Raw genomic sequence first — 23,058 nt, forward strand, 5'->3', positions numbered from 1 at the left:
TTCCCCCTTTCCTTTCTTCATCCCTCACTCTCCCCCACTTTCCTTTTTTCTTTCTTCCTTTGTTGTGGTTTTGTTTCTTATTTATTTTTATCTACTCCTTTTTTGGAAGAAAAGTTTCAATGATATCCAGATTTACAGAGATAAGGAGAAAGAAGAAGTTCCTTAGTGCCAGCATGCTTGTGTTTAAATCATAGTTCTGCTACCTCTAAGCTGTATATATTTAGATTAAGTTACTTAAACTTTTCTGTATCTTGGTAATATGTTAGAATATTGTACCCAACTGAAGAATATTTTTTTAATTTGGTATGTGTACATATATACATGTTTTCTTATAACTATATTCATTAATTAAAATATTAGTTCATTTATTTGTTTTTAATATCATCGAATTAAACAAAAGATGGTTGTTTACTGGCTGTAACTGACTTTTCCCTAAGAGCTTTCTAGGTACAATAATGGTGATAGACATTTATAATGCTCATTTTACCTTTGTTTGGTATAAAATCTACAGCACTGCCATTATACACTTGTACGTCCAGACTAGGAGAGAATATAGCACAAGTTTCCTGGAAAAAGACTGCTAGCTTCTGCAACTATCCCTGTAAAAAGAGTTAAAATGAACCTCATTTGGCAGGGAGTGTACCAGGGATTGAAATCAGGGGCATTCAACCACTGAGCCACATCCCTGGCCCTATTTTGTATTTTATTTACAGACAGGGTCTCACTAAGTTGCTTAGCACCCTGCTTTTTGCAGAGGCTGTCTTTGAACTCACAATCCTCCTGCCTCAGCCTCCTGAGCCACTGGGATTAGAGGCATGCACCACCATGCCTGGCCATGAACCTTATTCTTTACAATTTCACCTCAAACATGCTGAGTGTCACAGTGTTTATTCAGAAATGTAATACATATAATTTTGTCTTGAAGGTATGTATAAGACCATAAGATGTGCAACAGAAAATACTTCTAAGATAAAAAATGAGCTAACACAAAATTGTTCACCAAGGGAAAAAATATTAAGGGATGTGTTTAGTTCGCTCACCATTAACTCAAAAAAGAACCAGGCTTGTTGCAAAGCTGATTCCCGAACACTGCCACTGCAAACAACCCACTGCAAAGCCAGCTCCTCGTGAAAAAGCTATCCAGAAGTAAATCCAAAGTTATTATCAAAGTCAAATCTGATGATAACATAAGCCAAATAATAATGCAAGTACAAATGAAGATAAAATGAGGATAAGCAAAAGAAGGCATGTGAACCATTCAATGATGCAGTGAAGACACCCATTAACGAAACGGCTATTTATGCATGTAAGACAGTGGCATGTTGAAGAGCTGAAAAAATTACATGTTATCTTGGAGTAAAATGTAATTTTAAAAGGACAGCTGGGAACTAGTCTCCTAAATTGTACCTGCAAACAAAAACTGGACCAAGAACTCACAGTTACAAATAAGATCTTGTTTGTGTCTAAAATACATATTTTAACGTACACAAATATACTCATGAACTTTGCTGGTACAATTTAGGAAATACCTTTAAATTTTTAAATTTTGCTAGAAGTCTTTAATTTTCAAGTGTTCAAAATCTTTTTTCAAAAATCATAGAAAATCCCTGCATTATAATGGATATGCATACAAAGCATTTGCAAAGTAGTGTATATTAATATGAAAAAGGACTAACAAAACTGTGCAGAAGGGAAGCAAATCAACATATCTTACTAAGAGTGAAAATTTTTCTAACTCATCTTCCTTTCCCTGGAGATTTAAAACACAAAACAGAAGCAGTTACAGAAACAGAATTAAGAATTGATACATTTTTTGGTACTAAAATTTGATGATCAAATTTGAATTAACTAAACCCTAAATTAAACAGTCAATCCCCCAAATAAAACATTATCTTTAAGTAAAAGAGTTCACATTGGAGAAGTATTGGTTAAAGGCATCAGACAAGCAGTGCTTGCTAAGATGTATTTTTAAACACAACGTCATTGTTTTAATATCTCTTATTGATGATGTAAAGAAATTTTGCAACTATATAGTTGATGGAATCATATTCCCCCTCTATGATTTGTCTTCATATGAATCTACCTTTTTAGTTGGTAAGCGTCCCGTTAATGTTTGTAAGAAACTTGACGTCTCTGTGTGCGAAGACATACGATTACAACTTCGATCCATAGCCTATGGAGTGAAGATGAATGAACGACCAGATAACATTAACATTGCAGTGGATGACTTTGCAGCTCAAGGATTATGCACAATTTAAAAAGAGAGTTTTACTATGGTTTCAACAACCATCTATTTTATTGCTCATCTCATTTACAATATTTTAAAGTGTTTTAATAATAATGTATGATAAGTATCAAAATGGCTTCCATATATTTTTTGTTTGTAAAAAAATAAATATTTTAATGACTATTATTTAGAGTGCTGCAAAGAATGAAACTTTTATCTGTGTGATCTCTATACATGCACATATCTAGTAAAAATATATAAAAAGTAAAAACATACTTCTCAACTGGTCTCTGACCAAAAAAGAAACCAAGAATTTTGTATTTAATAAAGAAAATAAAAAGTTAAAATTAAATTTTCATTTTTCACTATTATCAAAAGCTATCACTCAAGTATGTTATGTAGTATAACAAATATAAATCATTTTTAATATTAAATGGAATTAAAATTTTTCTTTAAGAATAAGAGACTTTCTTCCAAAGCCAACACACAGGTGAGAAGTATATTTAGAGGTATCATGCAGGTATTAGCTATCAAGCAACTAGTCTTAAGTAAGCAAAACCTAATTCAACTAAATTATAACATTTCATACTTTGCAACACTGTACAAATTAAAATGAACTTTTGCTTCTGTCATTTAATCTTATAGCATAGGGATAATACATTATTCACATTTAATTTCAACTTACTACCCTTCCCCTCTTTCTATTCAGTGATTGTGGGAAAAAAAAAAAAAAGACAGTGAATGCTAAACAAAAATGATATAATAATAGCTACCCTTAAAACAAAATCCAATAGGAAAACTGTTGGGTTTTTCCACAAAAACTATTCAAAATTCCTACTAAAGATGTGCAACCCCTAAAGTAGAAACTGTTATAAAAGCCATCAATTGCATAAGCAGCAGGCACTGAAATATTGACAGGGAGTATAGGAGGAAGGACAGGAGAAAGGAAATAGGAAAGGAGAACATTACTGGTGCTATTGGTGGTATTCATGCATAGTAGTTGGAAATGTGCTAAGGAAACAAAAATACACACTTTAATGATTAAAAAAAAAAAGCAAGCCACTGAAATCATAGTATGTACTAAAAAGTAATGTTCTAAAGGGAAACATCAGCAGCCAATAAAGAAACCTCTAATGTAAACACCACCTGTGTTGATTCTGCACTTGGACTGGGGTTGGATCCCCATGGGGCAGCTTTTGGACCACCAGTGTTAACCCAGGAATTGGAGCGATCTAAACCCTAAGCATATAATAGAAAGCAGTTGGAAAGGAAAGAAATATTACATGTTGCATGCTATAAATTATTCTTAAAGAAATCCAGACCTTCCCAATGCAAACATGTTTTTAATTAGTACTGTTAAAGCAATCAAAATTTTAGGCACCTATAGAGTATTAGTTCACCAAAATTATATTATTATGTAATATAATTTTTTTAAAAAAGATAACCAAGAATATTAAGTACAGCATTTAATGGGCCAAATATTAACAACTAAAGTTTTCATACCATCACCCTCTCAAATTCTTATTAAAGGTAGGTAGTTCAAATTAGCATCAGAAAATTTTCTCTGAACTAAACTGAGGTTTAAAGGAAAAAAATCTAAGAAAAACATTTCATTCTATGCTAAACACTAATTTAGTTACATTTCTCATCAGAACTACTATACAATAATACTCCACATTTCTATTTGACCATGCCTCCTATTTCACTTTCTTTTAGGGACTAGGAAAAATGAAGTAAAATATTATGAAGAAAATTATCCTAATATTTTTTCCTTCCTAATAATAAAAGTAGATTTGGAGGGGCTGAAGTTGTGGCTCAGTGGTAGAGCGCTTGCCTAGCACATGTGAGGCCCTGGGTTTCATTCTCAGCACCACATAAAAATAAATAGATAGATAGATAGATAGATAGATAGACAGATAGATAGATAAAATGTATTGTGTCCATCTACAACTAAAAAGTAAATATTTTTTTAAAAAAGTAGATTTGGAGTTCTGTTTTTTGTACAAGATTTTATTGTACTTGTAATTAAACATAATGGGCTACTATTTTACATAAATATTATAAGAAAAATATGCTGGATCTGTTTATAGGACTTATATCTTTATCACCACCTTCATTAATTTATAGTTTCTTTAATTAATTAATGGGTATGATTAGAAGTGAATTATGTCTGTCTTTATGTGAAAGGGTTACTATGATACCTGGTGAAAGGAACTTAAGCTATACTTTTATTTCTTAACCCTGACAGATGACCAGAATCACTTAAAAGTTTTATAAAATCAAGATTCTGGGCCCTACCTCCAAAAATTCTAATTCAACAAACTGAGCTAAGGAAATGAGAACCTGCTAATTGGAACTGGAGCAAGCTATAAGGAATTTTTAGAGGATTATCGGGGGTGGTGGTGGTGGTGGTGGTGGTGGTGGTGGTAGTAATAATAATAATAATACAACCCAAGACAAGCTGATTAAAATATTAGAGCCTGAGTATGGACCCAAACCAGAAATCACCAAAGGAAGGCCAGCCAGGTAAAAGAACACACAAGAGTTGTAATAATGGCAATCAACTTCTAGACAGTAGTGTCCTTTGGGAGGCTTAACAAAAGCACCTATGTGCAGAGCTCTACTTCAAAACAATTAAATCAGAGTTGCTGGATGTGAGGTCCCAGTATTTTTAAAATATTTCAAGAGATCTTCAAAAGATGAAGAAAAGGCAAAGAAAGAACTGTAGCTATTTAGGAGTTTGGTTTTAGGAGGAATATTTCCTTTGCCTTTTCCCGTTTGTTTTTTTTCTTTCAAGTATATAGAGAAGTTGAAATATGATACAATCATCATCTATTTCTTATTTTTTGACAACAAATGTTTAAAATGGGAATGAAGTTTCATCCAGGTTCTTCTGCTTATTAACTACAAAATCTAAGATAAACTACATAGCTCCAGGAGAAATGATAGTATCTTCTTCAAATTCTAAGGATCAAGTTAATAGTAGAAGTAAATTAACAAATGCAATGTCTTAAATATAGTAAACTCTCAAAGTCAAATTTAAAAAAAACTTTCCATACATGTTTTATCAAAAAATACTTTGTAGCAGAGTAAATTAGATATTATACAAATACCAGTAAAATTTGATAAATAATAATTTATTAAAAATAAAATCCCTGCCTTCTCAAAACTCCTTTATAATATTTCTAGTTAAACAAGTTAACACGCATGTATTTCAGGTAAGTTAAAACAAAGTTTTTCACTATTTTCCAAAATTAGGTCTTTACTGTATAAGCCTAAGGTTCTTTCTGCCATATTAGATTTTTACAATCATTTCTCATGTTACAAAAGTAACAAAACATGAACATCTGAGTTTTGCAGAATTATAAATGTGTTTTTCCCTCCTATAAGTTTCCACAAAAGAAACAACTTAACCACCCCTTCAAGCTACTTTTTAAGTTACTGCTTACTAATTCTCTTATTTAAAGCTAAGGTATATGATAATCTATAAAGTGAGAATAAAAAAGTATCTGTTTACCACAAACTTTATTTCATGTATACAATACTGATGCTCTCAATAGTTATAATTATATAGTCAAAGAAGAAGAAGAAGAAGAAGAAGATGATGATGATGATGATGATGATGATTGGATTGAACCCAGGGGGACTTTACTACTGAGTTACACCCCTAACACTTTTTATTTTTAGACAGGATTTTGCTAAATTGCTTAGTGACTCACTAAGTTGCTGAGGCTGTCCTTGAACTTGTGATCCTTCTGCTTCAACCTCCTTAGTCATTGGTATTACAGGTGAATGCCCCTGTGCTCAACTCAAGGTTAACTATTTAAAGAAAACCTGTGGCCAATTATTTTTTAAAGCAAATAACTTCCAGGGTTACAAAGCAAATAATTTGAGGATTAAAAAGCTAGTTAATCACATCAAACAGCTCTAATTAAGCAAATTTTGACTTATATTTACTAATGTAACAATTTTTTTTTTTTTTGCATTCACATAATAAACATTTATTGAATGATTGGTGTATTTATTGAAGAAATGACTAAGTACCAAATGTCATGTATGCTTTTAATATATAAAATGTCATGTTATAATTATTTAATTGTTTTATAAATGAGATAACTATACTTTGAAGAGGTTAAATAACTTGCCTGATATAACACAAGAGATTAGAAAAGCCAAAACTTGAAATCAGGAGGACTTACTCAGAAACCTTATCTATGCTTTAACAATTTTATGTTTACAGATCGACAAGTAATAAAGAATAGATAAACTTAGGTTAGGGTTAGGGTGTGCACATGAATGTATTTGAATGGTTTTTTTGATTGCCAAATTCCAGTAACATTTTTATTATTATATATTGTTGTGGTGCTAGGGATTCAACCCAGGGCCTCAAACATACAAGGTAAACACTCTACCACCAAGTTGTACTCCCAGCTCTCATTTTGTCCCATAGGTATAGAAAAGTTCCTTGAGCAAGGCCCATACTACATGTGATTTGACATCAATATTCATGTTATAATACAAAGACTTTGCCTTATATACATAATATCTCAGTGCCTAACACAACAGATTCTCTCATTTTTCACAAATAAAGCAATAAAATTCACTCCTGAGGTAATCATATGCTTATATAACTGAATGTTAAAATACTCTTACTATGACTAAGAAAACACAAGTATTTGGGCAAAATAAATATAAACAAAATCTCAAAAATATATGTTTACAACTACTAGAATAATAAATGCCTATTGTATTGTGTAAATATTCTTAAGTTTTAGATGTTCTGCATTCAATATTAGGAAATCAAATATAACCAAAACTTCCCTAAGGTCAAATCTTTGAAGATTTTAAAATACCTAATTAATTAATAGTAAGGCTGTGAGCAAAAGCACAATTTGATTTTTAAAAATTTTTAGTTGCACATGGACACAATACCTTTATTTTATTTATTTATTTTTATGTGCTGAGGATCGAACCTTGCAAGGGCTAGGCGAACGAATCACTGAGCCACAAACCCAGCCCCAACAACTTGATTTTTTTAAGAAGTAAATTGTTCTTGCTCTGGATGCTCCATGCTTACAATCATCCATTGGATAAATATTTATTAAGCATCTTCAGTATGCTGCACATTTAGTGCTTTAGACATGTCAGTGAACAAATGAAAAAGAAGATAGTAGCAGAATACTAGAGAATTTTTTTTAATGAGTGAATAATAGCATGCCTGTATATGGATGGGAATGATTCAAAATATAGGAAGAAACAGGGCTGGGGATATAGCTCAGCTGGTAGAGTGTTTTGCCTTCCATGCACAAAGCCCTGGGTTCAATCCCCAGCACCATCACCAAAAAAAAAAAAAAGTGTGTGTGTGTGTGTTTGTGTGTGTAGAAATAGATAATGCAGGAGAGAGATGAAAAAACTGCTGGAGTAAACTATAACTATAGGTAGCAGTAATAAGAAATGGGAGCTTCTCTACAAGTGGAAGGAATAAATTTAGAAAGAAGGATAGGTCATCTATAGCAGATTATTAAGTAGTCAGTAGTAGGTAGGTAGCTATGATAGTACTAAGTCTATGAAATTTTTCTTCTGATAACTTCAGTTTGCCCAGTGAAACTGGAGATAAAGTGAAAGGGAAGATGAGGAGAGAGGTATTGAGTAACATACTATGGCATGAAATCATTTCCTGGGAGAATAAATGGTGAGCAGCATATGGAATACAGAATGTAGATTCTTTACATTTTCTGAAACACAATTATATACCATTAATATTAGGGATTATAACTAAATGATAATCCAATATGGAAGTAGCTAATAAGACTTTTCCAATAAAAAGAAGAAACAACACATAAACTATTCAAATAAAACTTAATCAGGGGAAAGCTGAATTGTCATAAGACAAATTCTCATCTTGTGAAGGCTTTCTCAGAAATTAGTTTATATTTACTTATGTAAAACTGTTATGTCCCATTTAATGATCTTGAAAAAAGGCAACAAATCATTCCAACATATATATCTCTTTGTTATAAATCCTGAGGTTATAATCTATCAAACACATCTATAAGGAATAACTCAAGAATTATGTTAAATGAGGCATAATGCAAATCTTACAGAAGGGGACACACTTTAAAAGTAGAACCTTGAGGAATATGCTGTCTATAGTAGAAATTTTCATAATTTATAAATATAGCATATAAGTAATGCTAAGTACTACCTCTGTTACAATGAGATATGATCAAGAATGAAAACAAGAATTAAAAAATAGGAATTATTTTCCCAATCATGAAAACATATGTTAGCAAGGAGCCTTCTCTTTTTGCAGTTGCTATATTACTCAGCTTACTCTGCAGTGTCCCTATATACATCTACACATTGGTCTCCCTAGGAGTTCAAAAAGTCAAAGTTGTTTCATAAGAGAGACATTCATACAGATCTTACTGAGATGTTTTAATCACTATTTAAATTTTAAGGCTGCAAAAAAAATCTAAGAAACTACAAATTATTTAATATGAATGAACCTTACTATGTGTTAACATTCCTTAATGTAAATTGAGCTTCTGAGTGTAAAATTTCTGTAACTACATAAGCTATCTATATTTTTATACAATAAAACTGTAAGAATAGTTCTGTTGGTTTTGAGAAATGTTCAAGTATTATTATCTAACAAATCTAGGTCTTTAAAACTTTCATAGTAGTTCAAGTTAAGAGTTGAACATGGATCCTTAATCCTTTATTAGTTAATCCTTTATTAATTCTCTTCCTATCCAAATTAACAGAGTAAAATGCCAAGGAAAATAATATGTTCTTTTCGAATAGCAAAAAATCAGAAGTAATATAGCCAAAACACATGATATGATTTATTGGCCTTGGTCTTTGCTTTGGTCTGTCTTGCTTAAACTCATAAGTTATGTTCATGCTTTACATGTAGAAATGTAATAAGTATTTGGGAGGGTACATAATAAAGATGGATGATTTGAACAAAATATAGCTGGATCTTATACTATATGGCCTCTTGTTGTCTGGGATAATCATTAATCATCATTAAAGAAATCATACTTTTTTATAAGTCTAGTGCTAAATTCATAGAGTCTCCTGTGAAATGTGGTTCTAATACTAATCAAGGTTAATTTTTGAAAGTGTGGTCTCATAATTCACATCAATGATGGCATGTCTCTTATACATCAGTCACATAGGTCCCTTTTAATTTGTAAAGAAAATCAATCTAGCCATTTTTCACACAATAGAGTAGGATGCAGATGACAATAAGTTGCATGTAACTAATTATCCTGGATACATTTTAGAATTTGGCAGGTTTTTTGTTTTTGTTTTTGTTTTGTTTTGTTTTGTTTAACAGAGTATACCAACCAGTTTGTACTAGCAACTATATTTGATAGAAACATAAAATAGTCTTTTTTGACATAATAGAAGTACAATTTCTTGCTTATTCCTATATCAGAATAGAAATATACAATTTCTGACTTATTCTTAACTCATATACGTCTAAAAATTAAAAATAAATTAAAATAATTGAGCATTTCTAATTTGTTCATAAACTGAAAACCAAATTTATGATGCATATGGTCAGTTTACCTTACTGCCGATGATTGACCGAACTTCATCATCTGGTGATGTTGGAGTCCCAGATATATCTGGGTTACTATTACTAAGGCTTCGAGAACGATTTAAATTAAGGCTTGCAGGTCTCACAGCAGATCTAGCCATTGTGGCATAATGCACTGATCCTCCCAAACCCCCAGGACCTGGATTTGCACATAAAACAGCACAAAATTAAATTAAGAAAATTACTCAGGGAAGGACCTGAAAAAAGTCTCTACCATTATATAAAAATTTGCAAAGATCATGAATTGCTTTTGTTTCGAAACGAAAAATACTCTATTTAAAAAAATACCAACAGAAATAAAAACACCTAAGAACAGTCAATAGTTACACAAAAAAATTCCATTTTATAGAAGTTGACAAAAGTATACGAATTATAAATAAAATAATTATTTCTTCAGTGTTTCTAAATTACACATTACTTGTACAATAAAAGCCAAAATGAATAGGAAACAAACATACATACATTACCTTCAGCAAACATGTCAGCAGGTTGAAAGTATATACATGATAATCATTAACTGAACAATTAAAAGGTTGTTCAAATTAAGACATCCCCCACAACTACCACCACTATCCCAAAGTCATACAAAAGACAAGCAACAACTTGTGGCCCCAATACTCTGAAAGGCTGTTATTTTACTGATCAAGAAGAAATGAGAGCTTTTGTAGAGAATAATTTTTTACAATATTATAGGTTTCACTGGGTTGTTGAGGAACTGCTTATCTACCATGTTTCTTCTTTAATGCCCAGCAACATTCTGACTGACAAATCGGGTTCTTTTATCTTAACAAAGAATTTTAAAACACTTTCAGAGACATAGAAGTTATTTTCAAGGTCCATTTCCAAGAATTATTTTAATCAAGATCTCAATTCAAGTTAAAGGAATCTGTATAAATAACGACACTTAAAAGAATAACCTTTTCAGCAACCTAGCATGATGAATGGTATTTAGGCAGTATCAATAAACATTTGCTATCGAATGCACACATAAGCTCATGGATTAAAAGAATGTTTTAATCTTGCCATGAACATTTAATTTATGAAAGACAGTTTCACAGTAAAAACAATAAAATACCTGGTGATGGTGAATTAGGATAAGAATTTGGAAGGCGAAAAACATAATAGATATATGAGGCAAGAAGGCTATTTCTACCATGCTGATCATGATTTCCTTCCAAGTTTTTGTGAAGTCGATTTATAATTGATGCCATGGCTTCAAAAGATGCTTGACCTAGATTAACTTTTAAAAAGGAAGAAAATAGTTTAACTTTTAGAATCTAAATTCCATGAAAACCAAGATTTTATTATCACTATAGGATTTAAGAATCATGATTACACACAGCAAGTATATAAAGATAATATTTGATACTAATTTTAGTGATGGATTAGCTGAACCAAAAAGATTTTTGCAAACAAAATGAGAAAAAAATTATATTACAAATTTAATATGAAATTGTATGGGCTTGATTGGTCAAAAACCAAAACATTACCCAACAGGTATCTGTTATTTCATAAAACAATACAAAGTACATGATTAAAAAACAAAAAACTATCTTTTATATCCCCTTGAGAAGCAATTCTTCATTTTAAAGATGACTCTGAAAGTCTAAACTGCATACCATAAGCACATATTACTTTTGTTTATAAAATTAACAATATCAAGAAAAATGATTAAAACTACTAAAAATATGAAAAGAGAATAGCTGAATAAACAACAGTTGAAATTAGTGCATTTTTATAAAATAATTAGAAGGGGAAAAGGAGCTAGAAAAGCAGATTGACTGTATAGCATTTTCAATGCCTGGATAAGCACTACCTATTCAGTCATTCAAGTCAGTATATCACAAGAAATTTGCAAAAGTGGAGAAATTCTAATAGCACACTGCATATGTAAACCAAATAGTCATTTGGAGCAATGAGCCTCAGATATTGTAATGTATTTAATTAAGACAGGAAATTATGAATAGATAATGAGGCCCAATTAAGCTTTCTAAAAGCAGAATAATCAAACTAAATGGTTATTTAGTAATATTACTCTATATATACTGAACTAGAAGGGAAAGAGACCAGAAACAGAAACCTGAATGGGGTTTAGCAATTCTACCTGTTCCTAGTTAATTCCTCTCCGTGTTTGTTTTCTCATAGTAACTATTTCAAAGAATCCTCAAACTTCAAGTCTACCTTATGTCCTTCTTAGCAAATCTTGCCTTTAATCTCACAGAAGAAATATATTAAAGCATGAAATTCCTCAAGTTTTTCAACAAATTTATCAAAAAATGGAAACTACTTATATCTCCTCTCCAAAGGAAACAGTGCCCCTTCCCTGTATGAATGATATTATGAACTTTCACTCTTACCTCACACACTTGCTTTATTAACTAAATCCTTTCCTATTGCATATCTTATATATTTTTCTCAAATATATCCATTCTTACACCCTAATATGCTCAAATATCTCCATTCTTATTCTCTAAATCAACCCTGCTTTCTCTTCTAAACTTCTTAAATTATTTCTACCTTCAATTAGACTAAATTGTTTTTGTAAATTTTACCAATGGACACTCTCAAATATTCCAGATAAGAGTTGAGGCACTCAAGAGCCTGTTGCTTGAGATATGTTATACCAGCTGAGCGACCTTAGGTAAAAAATTTAAACATTATGTTCATCACTTTACTTACTCATGAAATGATGGTAATAATAGCACCTACTACATAGGGTCATTGTGAGGATTTCATACAGTAACATAAATAAAGCACACAGCACGATTCCTGGAACATAGTAAGTGCTATCCAAGTGTTTATTATTATTGTTATTACTATATTTTAATTTATACAATCTACATCAAAGAACAATGCTGGCCTGTTTTTTCTTAAAAGCTTTTCCTATAACTTTTGTAACAGGATCTTTCTAATCCCTTAACTGAACCTTTCTTCATCTTTTTTGTTCAGCAGGAGTTGTTTGTTTTGTTTTGCAATCAAGAGACGGATCCCAGAACCTTATGCTATTAGGCAAATGCTTTACCACTGAGCCTCATCCCCAGCCCAACCCAATCTAATAAGTTAGTTCAAGTTCAACTTCTTTATAGGACTTGGGTAGAAACTGGGCAAAAGGAGAGGAGTAAAACTTGGCAAGAGTGAGGATAAGAAACATTGCTCCTTCTAGAACAACACAGAAGAAAATGAAAACAGTGATTTTGAACAAAGGAAGGAAAGAAGACCTATATTCAATGGAGGACAGCAGATGAATGAAAATGCAGATGTGGTAGATTATATGACCTGTAAAATATAATAGGCTTTCTCCATTTGTCTGTTTTCTTAACTAGTCTGTGAGATCTTCAAGTTAGGAATCATGCCTTGGACAGCGACTATCAGTATCAGATATGCAGTAAATAAGTAATTGATGAATGCATAAATTAATGAGTTTCCATAATTTGAAACTTATTTTCCATAATAAGTCTATATGGCACATTTTATTTTTAAAAAGTAGTTATTACTTTCTGATGACATAAATAAATAACCTCCCCCAATAAAACAAGCCTTATTATCAGCAAAAATGGAAGCAAGGCTTCTCTTTTTTTTAAACAAAGTTAGAAATTTCAAATTTATAAATTTCATGTTTCATCTCCAAGTTAAAAATAAATAAATAAATAAATTACCTATTTGGCCAGCAATGACAGGAGGTCTGACAACTAAAAGTATCAGTTTATCAAGCAGAAGATGAAGAAATCGGACCACTGGTTCCAACTGTGATGAATTCAACGCTGAAATACTGCTCTTCAATTCATTTTCTAAGTTATTTTCCATGATTCGCATGTCCCCAATTCTGACTGGGAACATATGTTCATCCAGAGCATTAACCAGAGCAAAAAATTTGTCGAGATAAGGATCCTAAAACCAAAAATAAACAAAAGCACTAAACAATTATAACTATAAAACTTCCCAATCCTAAAGGGCTATGGACCACTGATCTCTCATATTAACTGCTAATACATACACACATACACACACACACACACACGTGTGTGTGTGTATGTATGTATATATATATGTTTACCTAAACAGTTTTTCCAATTGAAAAACATCTATTCTAATTATTGTAGGACAGCTGCCTCCAATATTACTGGTTACTCAAGAAATCTATTAATACTAATGAAGGCTTTCCTCTTTCAGTTTGGAGCTTATTCATTTGGAGCTCAATTACTGTGGCAGGTATCTTACTAATCTACGTGGGCCCATTATTAATGTATTGTCTCTCAGCGCCAAATCCACACCTTTGTCCTACTGCATACTACTGGAGCCAGTTTCTTCAAACTATACTTCTCTTTTGTTAGCTGCTTATGGTCAGGCTTAGACAGTAGAGAGTACAGGAGGCAGTCTGGAGGCTTGAGGAATATAAAGAGACTTTCATTCCTCTTAGTTGTTTTACAGGTGATGGCTAGGAGATGTGAATGCTGCAGCTCAGAGGTGAAAGACATGGGAAGAAGTGGTCACCACAGTAGTGGTGGTTCTCATATTTCCATAGTAGGGATTCTCCACCAAGTTTCACTGAATAGCAAGGGATGTGTTCTTATAACCATAGCATCCCCTCCTCAGAAGTCTATCAGCCTCAGGATCCTTTCTAAGTGTCTAAGTCCTTCCTTGATGCTTTCTGTTACTGTTATCTCTGTTATCCTCATATAATTATCTTTTACCCCCATTTAGTTAGCAAATCATCTTTAACCTAGTCAATAATTATTTGCCTTAAATTTCCCACATTCAAATTATTGATGGATTTGTCTCCCAACTAAATCCTGACTGGTATTATTAAGCCTGTGTCTACATTGCCAACAGAACCAGTCTTATTTAAGCAGTAGAAGCTTACTCTCCCAGGGTTCTTTATACCTAGAAATAACCATGTGCTGATCAATGAGGTGTGAGCAAGTCTACTGAACTAGGGGAAGATTTACACTTACTTCACAATGAAATTAAACTTCAAGAAAAGGTAGCAATGCTGCTCAGCTTCACATTTAAAATTCTAATATAGTTCTACAGTATGTATTTAAATGAATTAAAAAAAAATCAATTGAGTTCTAACTATATATTCAGTATATTTCAAAGAATTATAAAAAAATTTATAAAACATCCTAAGAAAGAGTTGTCTTCAATCAATCTTTTTAAAAGGCTATAATATTTGATCAATTTGTTTTATTTTTTATCAATTTTTATATCATTGCAATATATTTCAAAAAGTTACAAGTAAAATATAAATATCATAAAAAATCTTTATTACTTTCAACTGATCCTTTAAAAAGGTTATAATAGGGATTGTGGCTCAGTTGTAGAGTGCTTGCCTAGCTAGCACGTGTGAGGCAGTGGGTTTGATCCTCAGCACCACATAAAACTAAATAAATAAAATAAAGGTATTGTGTCCATCTACAACTAAAAAATTTATTTTAAAAAGGTTATAATAATTGCTCTATTTGTTTTATGTAGTTTTCAAATTAATAAAATTTTTAATATTAATCTTCAGGACTGTGGATGCCAGGATGCTTGCTAAACAGTAGACAATTGCACTTTATTTTTCCCCTACATTGTATAGATTCTGAACTAGTTACATAATATATTTTGCCCTAAATTCTTTTCTGTCACATAAGGACAACACATAATCTGTATCCAGAGAAACAAACTTAGGAGTAACCATGTAGTGACAACTCTAAAAAAAAACTAAAAACAATTATAGAAATGGCAGAAAAATCAGCATGAAAAAGAGAGTACTTGTATATTTAGGAAGACACAATGTGATATTAAGAATTCTCCTATAAAAGGAAAGAATATGTTCAACAGTATACTATCAGGTCAATCTTTTCACCAACCAAGGAACAAGATATATAGGAAGCATAGGACACATCCACTAACATCAGAAAAGGAAAAATTCCATTGGAGTTACTCTGTTATGGGGTCTTACTTGTGTACTGCTAAACAAAACCTAGAGATTACCAATTTTTTTTTTTTTTCTAAACAGCATAAAGGTGCCATGTCTTTTTATTTTCCCCTACCTCAATGTGCAGAAAAGAGTTAAAATAGCAGGCTTAAGACTGCTATCCTAGAAAGGCCTGCTTACATGGTTGATCTTCATTGGGTATCTGTGAACTTGGATTTCAGGCTGGTTTCCACTGTTAGGGAATAGCTCACATGCCTAAACTAAGTAAATAGTATGCTTTATGGTAAACACCTGCCTTCCTTTGGGGAGTCTAGAATTTTAATATGTTTTAGGCAGACGGCCTATAACACTGGCCCCCAGAAACAACCCTATAAGCCTCTACTGTACCTCCTTGGCAGACAGCATTTTACATATGTTCTTTCAACTTGTTCTATGTGACTTCATCAGATAAGGACTAACTTGGGCCTTGTTTCCTGAGGATTCCTCCCAGGTAGTTTTTCCCTTCGTTGACTATGTCCATCCTTTCTTTAAAATAAATCAGTTATGAGTATTACTATATGACTTACCCTGCAAGTCCTCCTAGCAAATCACTGAACCTAAGGTGGTTTGGGGAAGCCCTCTAAACATCCCTTGCCTTTATAGGTTGGCAAACCCCTGAATTCTATTTTAAACACTCACCTCTTCTCACTCTACCTTTTCTCCCTAGAAAATCACATTCACCAATTTAATTTCACCTATCACATTTGTTCTATCGCCTTCAACCCCAAACTCCCAAATAATTACAACTACCTTTAGGACATTTCCATCTGAAGTGCACAGATACTTCAAACTAACAAGTTCAAAAGTAAACTCATATTAGCTCTATAACTGCTCTCCTTTCTTTTTTTAAAATTTTTTGTTCTTTTTAAATATCCATGACAGTATATTTTGACATACTATACATACATGGAGTATAATTTATTCTAATTAGGATCCCATTCTTGTGGCGGTACATGATATGGAGTCTCAATTGCTCTCTTTTCATATGCTCTACTTTTATATGCTCCAAGTTTACTCTACTTGTACTCTCTGTTAGGTTAGAAATTACTATCTACCTAGACTCTAAACTCTATGATATTTAAGGTTCTTCCTAATCTGTTATCAACCTGGGCTTTTATACTCATCTATTATGATTTCCTATGCATTTTAAATTGCATTTATACCAGATTACTTGCTGGTCCTTAAACATAGACTACTTACTATCACTTTGCACTTGTTATCTGCTCACCTGAGTTGCCATTCTCCTTTTCTCAGTATGGTAAATTCTACTTACCAATGCAACATCTCAGTCCTTAGCAGAACAGACAACTTTGTCCTCCTACTTGAAAGGATTTAGCCAAATTATCCATACCATTAGTACCACAATACTAATTTCCATAGTATTAATTTTATTATGATATTTTCCCATTTCCCCTATTTCTTAAATAAAAAACTCTTTTTTGAGGGAGAGGGTATCTCAGCGGCCACTGAGCCACATCCCACATTTTATTTAGAGACAAAGTCTCACTGAGTTGCTTAGCGCCTCACTTTTTCTGAGGCTGCTTTGAACTTGCAATCCTCTTGTGATCTCAGCCTCTTGAGCCAGTGGGATTACAGGTGAGTGCCACTGTGCCTGGCTAAATGGAAACCTCTTGACAGGTAATATAGCTGACCTCATGGAGCTTACTTGCCATATATGGAGGAAACACAATAAATATGTGTGTGGGAGGGGATACACGAGAGAATTCAAGAGCGTGAAAATGCCAGAGACACATACATACATGTACTCAGTAGAAAACACATGGTCAGCTGACACAGAGTGATGGGCTTGCTATGTCTAAATGAGTTGACAAAGAATGTAGTCTTTTTGAAGTAAAAAAAAAAAAAAAAAAACTCTGAGAAGTCAAATGAATATTAGGAAGAAAAGCATTCTAGTCAAAGATCAAGGTATAAAATCTTAGAGAAGAAGTTGGTGTGTTCCAGAAAGTGTAGATTTGGAGTAAATGACTTTTAAAAACTATTTCCATTTGAAATAATTAACCTATGAAAAATAAAGTAAGTTGGACGATAGTTTTTCAACTCTAAAACTCTATCATTTACCAGAAACTTAGAAAAAAGACACTTAAGTGTTCAAAATAAAGTCAATGACAATTGTTAAGCAAAATGTTTGCTTTTATTAACAGTCAATGACTTTCTGCTTATTCCTTTAAAAAACAAAACAACTTCTAAATATTTTTAACTGACATACATTCCTATAACTCTGATGGCAGATAACAAAACTGACATAGTTTGAGATAATTCTTAATTAGCTGAATAAAAGTTAATCAAATAGTTATTAAAATTCACTTACTTGTGTGTGGATAGATGAAACAGCAACAACTTCAACATTAAACACACCTTTGTGATTATCTACCCATTTCATGCCAGGTAGAGGAACCTGAAAGATCATATCACAGATGCTTTAAAAGTAGGTTATCAGTTCAGTAAACAAACAAAAAAATTAGAACAATTCAATTAGAAAAAAGTACTGTGGAAATATATTTTAATCACTGTAAATCAATTAAATACTTAAATTTCATTATTACAAAATTAGTAATTTTACAAAAAATTAAAGGGCTCAGGAGCAAAAACAGAAATGCCCCAAATTTCTACCTTTCCAGAGATACCCCTTAATATCATTCCAAGTCTTCATCTTTACACATAAACCTTTCATAGTTTATATCAAACATTATTATTTTAAAAACTATTTCTCACATACTATTCATTATGAATCTAACTTACACCAATAAATTCACATAGACGATATAATTTTAATGGCTTATAGCATTCCCTTTTATTTTCAGTATTCCTATTATGTTTTCACTGGGCTTTAAAACATTCACAAGCAAAGAAACTCTTGTCCTAAGGATTATAGGGGTTTTTTCCTGATGTATTGCTAATAGTATCAAAATTATTTCATAAAAATCATTTTTAAAAGCAAATAAATATATTCTCTCAATTCCTCCTGCTAAGTGCTGCTAAAACTTCTGGAACACGGTATATAAAATCAATGGAAAGACTGAAAAGTGCAGATGAGAATGAAGATGAACTGGAGACCTAAGGATACAAGAAACTATAAGGCAGTATTTCATGGGTTTTATTTTTGCTTTACATATCCAGAACTGGGTGCTAGAGAGAATGGCAATCCAGAAGTGCCAAAAGACACAGACAAGCAATGCCCCAAGAAAAACATTTTCCTTATAGCTAAAGCCAGCAATACTCCAGACAATCATAAGGGAACAAATCTTGGTCCACTCTCATTTCCCTGGACTGAGGGAGGGGCCCAGGCTAAAAGTTAGCTATAATGAGGTACCCAAACCAACCACACTTAGGTGGTATTTAGAAGACACAGATGGTAGCCCACTCCCTTCTGATGATAACAATTCGCCAATTAACCCTGGTATCAGTGGACACAAGCAGAGAACAGTAATAAGGCACCCCGCCACACACACACCCCAAAAGGGAGTTGTTAGTAGAGGTCTAGCAAGGAGGTTGCAATCCCATCTCCACCTCACATTGATGCCCCCAACCAACAAATCCCAGGGAGTGAAAGCAGACACTTTGGGAAATTTGGACTTCATCTATCCTGGTACTAGTTTCTCCCTTTCCTGCTATTAAGACAAAATACTTAAACAAAATTTAGAGTCTCATAATACCCAAAATATCCATGATATAACTGAAAATTATGCATCATACCAAGGCTAGGAAAATCTTGACCTAAATGAGAAAAGACAATCATCAGACACTGATAATAAGGTAACATAGATGTTGAATAGATCTGGCAAGAATTTAAAAGTAGATACCATTAAAAAAAAAAAAATGATTCAACAAGCAATTACAAATAACCTTGAAATGAATGAAAAAAAAATGAACAGCAAAAAAGAGGGATTTCTTTCTCATGGTTTATCTTTTTATATGTATAAAGAAAACCAAATGAAGTCAGTTTCCCATTACAAATTCTATCACTAAGTAAGATATTCAATCTCTCTACTGAAGCCAATTACAAAGTGAAACATTTGTGAAAAACAAAGATGCTAGAACAAGTTGAAACCTCTCAAAGCAAGAAACAATATTAGCTCTTTCAACCCAAAACACTTGTTTTCAGCTTTAAAAAACAAGACATAAGTAAAATGTACATATATACTTCTTTAAAAACAATTTGCAAAGTCTGGTCAAGGAATCAGCAGCATAAATGTCATCTGGGCACACTATTAGGAATGTAAATACTCAAGTTCCAACCTATACCTACTACATCAGAAACTGAGGGTAAGGTTCATAACTAGAGTTACAAGAAACCTTCTGGGTAAATCTGACGGTTTAAAAATAAAACTGCTACCTTGAACTACTGTAACGAGCAGTGGCGATAGCAATGACATAATAGTAGCAAAACATCTAAAGCACTTTTCATTTAACTGTCACCATTCTAAATGTTCTCCATCATTCACTTATCAATATAATTCATTATTATAGGTATTAATTATTCTTCTCATTTTTACAGAAGATAAAGATGCAATACAAAGACTGTCTTAACAAATACCATAACAAATTACCATTGATTGGGTGGCTCAAACAACAGAAATGTATTTTCTCATAGTTCAGAAGACTGGATATCCAAGATCAGATGTCAGCATGATCAGTTTCTGGTGAGAGATCTTTCATGGGTTGCAGGTAGCCACTTTGTTGTTTATGTCCTCACACTGGTGCCAGCAGGTATCAGGGAAGTTGTCAAGTTCTCTATATCTCTTCTAACTAGACTACTAATCTTATCAGGGGCCCTACCCTTATGACGTCACCTGAACCTAATTATCTCCCAAAGGCTCCATCTCCAATACTATCACATTGGGGGGTTAAATCTTTACCACATGAATTCTGCGGGGACAAAACTCAGTACATAGCACTCTGTCCTGGTCCTCTCCAAATTATCCTCTGGAATACAAGATAGATTCATTATTTCCAACAACTTTGGACATTTACCTCATTCCAGCATCAAGGCTAAAGTTTAAAGTTTAAAGTCTCATCTAAATATCATATAAGTCAAATATGGGTGAAAATGGAAATACAATTCATCCTAAGGCAAAATTCCTCTCTAGCTATGAACCTGTGAAACCAGACAAGTCAGGAGTTTCCAAAATACAATGGTAGGACAAGTATGGATAGGCATTACTATTTCAAATGAAAGAAACAGGAAAGGAGGAAGGAGTGACATGTCCCAAGCAAATCTAAAACCTAACAATGCTTCCAAGGCTCAAGAATAATATTCTGTATTGCTGTTGTTTTAAAGAAATTTTATTGTGTATGTTTAAGGTATACAACATATTATGGGATACATAAACATAATAAAATGGCTACTGTAGTAAAGCAGATTAATATTCATCAACTTATCATTTTTTGTTTTGTTTTGCTACAACTTATTTATCAAGAATCTCAAATTTAGTATGGCTTTATCTTTATTAACTATAGACCTCATGAAGTGAGATGAATAATAATTTTTATTCTGACCTGGCTTATTTCTTTTAGCATAATGTCCTTCAGACTCATCCATATTGTAGCAAATGGCAGGATCTCCTTTTTAAGGTTGAATAGTATTACATTGAATATATACAACAATATCTTTATCCATTCATCCACTGATGGACACTTAGGTTTTTTTTCCATAGGTTATTTTTCCATATTTTGGCCATTATAAATAATGTTGCAATGAACACAGGAGTGCAGATCTTTACAAGATAGTAAATTCATTTCCTTGTACATATGCCCAGAAGAGGGATTGGCGAGTCATGGCAGTTCCAACTTTTAGTTTCTTTAGGAACCACCATATTGTTGTCTGCAAGGGCTGTACTAATCTTTATTTCCACCAAGAGTATACAAAAGTACCTTTGCCTCTTCAACTCTGCCAACATTTATTATATCTAGTCTTTTTTGAAAATATCAATCCTAATGGATATGAGATGATATTAATAGCAGTACAGACTTGCATTTCCCAAACAATTAATGATGTTAAGCCTATTTTCATATCCCTGATGGTGATTTTTTTTATTTGAAAAATATCTACTAAATCCTTTTCCCAGTTTTTAATAAGGTTATTTTTCTAATATTGAGTTGTAGGAGTTCTTTTAAAATTTTACGTATTAACACCTAATAGATGATTTACCATTATAATCAAATATATAGGAGTTACAATTATTTTCTCCCAAGCCTTAGGTTGCCACTTCATTTTTGTTTTGTCATTTCACTTAGTTGACTGTTTTCTTTGCTATGTAGAAGCTTTTCAGTTCAATATAATCTCATTTTGATTTAAAAATTTTTTTATTATTTATTTTTATTTTTGCTTTTATAGCTTGAGATTTTGTTTATTGATATCCAAAATACTGCCATGGTAAATGCCAAGGAACTTTTCACCCATGCGTCTCTTCCAGGAATTTTAAGATTTCAGATCTTAAATTTTGGTCTTTTATTCATTTGGAATTGAGTTGCAGGTATGCAGTAAGATAAAGTTCCAATTTCCTTCTTTTGCATGTGGAAATACAGTTTTTCCAGTATCATTATTGAAGAGACTATCCTTTCCCCATGTGTCTTCCTGGTTTCCTTGTCAAAAATTCATATACTATATGTTTGGGTTTATTTCTGGTATCTCTAAAGAGTATTCTTTGGATTGATGATCTGCTCTCAAGGCTCATTGGGACAGCAGCATCACTTCTTTTGCTCCAGGATGGATCCATTCCTGGCACAGCCAGCAGGGAAACTGGTCCCCAACACTTTGCCCTAAGCTTTAGGCAGAGGCTGTTGGATTACTGAAACCAGGGCAGTGACACTGGTAATCTCTGAGGCACTATTGGGATCACTTTCCTCTTCTTTTTTTAATTTTTTCTTTTTTTAATTTTAATTTGTTATATGTGACAACAGAATGCATTAAAATTCATATTACACATACAGATCACAATTTTTCATATCTCTGATTGTACACAAAATAGTCATATCCTTCATGTCTTCATACGTGTACTTAGGGTAATGATGACCATCACATTCCACTGTCTTTCTTACCCTTGTGCCCCCTTCCTTCCACTCCCTCCTATTTCCCCTTTGCCCTATCTAGAGTTCATTTAATCTTCCCATCACCCCCACCCCGACAACATATTATGAATCAGCATCCTTAAATCAAAGAAATCACTCAGCATTTGGTTTTTTGGGGATTGGCTAATTTCACTTGGCATTATATTCTCCAGCTCCATCCATTTACCTGTA

At 32.6% G+C, this 23,058-nt stretch overlaps 1 protein-coding gene across 1 annotated transcript in view; it reads right to left on the reverse strand.

Moving 5' to 3' along the window:
- The window catches only part of Dock7 (dedicator of cytokinesis 7), a 212,338-nt gene that overhangs the window by 76,051 nt on the left and 113,229 nt on the right, over positions 1-23,058 (reverse strand). Inside the window, exons 19-24 of the mRNA XM_071617906.1 lie at positions 18,128-18,214; positions 13,496-13,727; positions 10,915-11,079; positions 9,809-9,978; positions 2,084-2,173; positions 1,041-1,136 (exon numbers count right to left, since the gene is read on the reverse strand). Coding sequence (XP_071474007.1) covers positions 1,041-1,136; positions 2,084-2,173; positions 9,809-9,978; positions 10,915-11,079; positions 13,496-13,727; positions 18,128-18,214 — 840 coding nt within the window. The remainder of the gene's footprint in view (positions 1-1,040; positions 1,137-2,083; positions 2,174-9,808; positions 9,979-10,914; positions 11,080-13,495; positions 13,728-18,127; positions 18,215-23,058) is intronic.

Source organism: Marmota flaviventris, chromosome 10 (genome assembly GCF_047511675.1).
Source record: "Marmota flaviventris isolate mMarFla1 chromosome 10, mMarFla1.hap1, whole genome shotgun sequence".
Classification (NCBI taxonomy): Eukaryota; Metazoa; Chordata; class Mammalia; order Rodentia; family Sciuridae; genus Marmota; species Marmota flaviventris.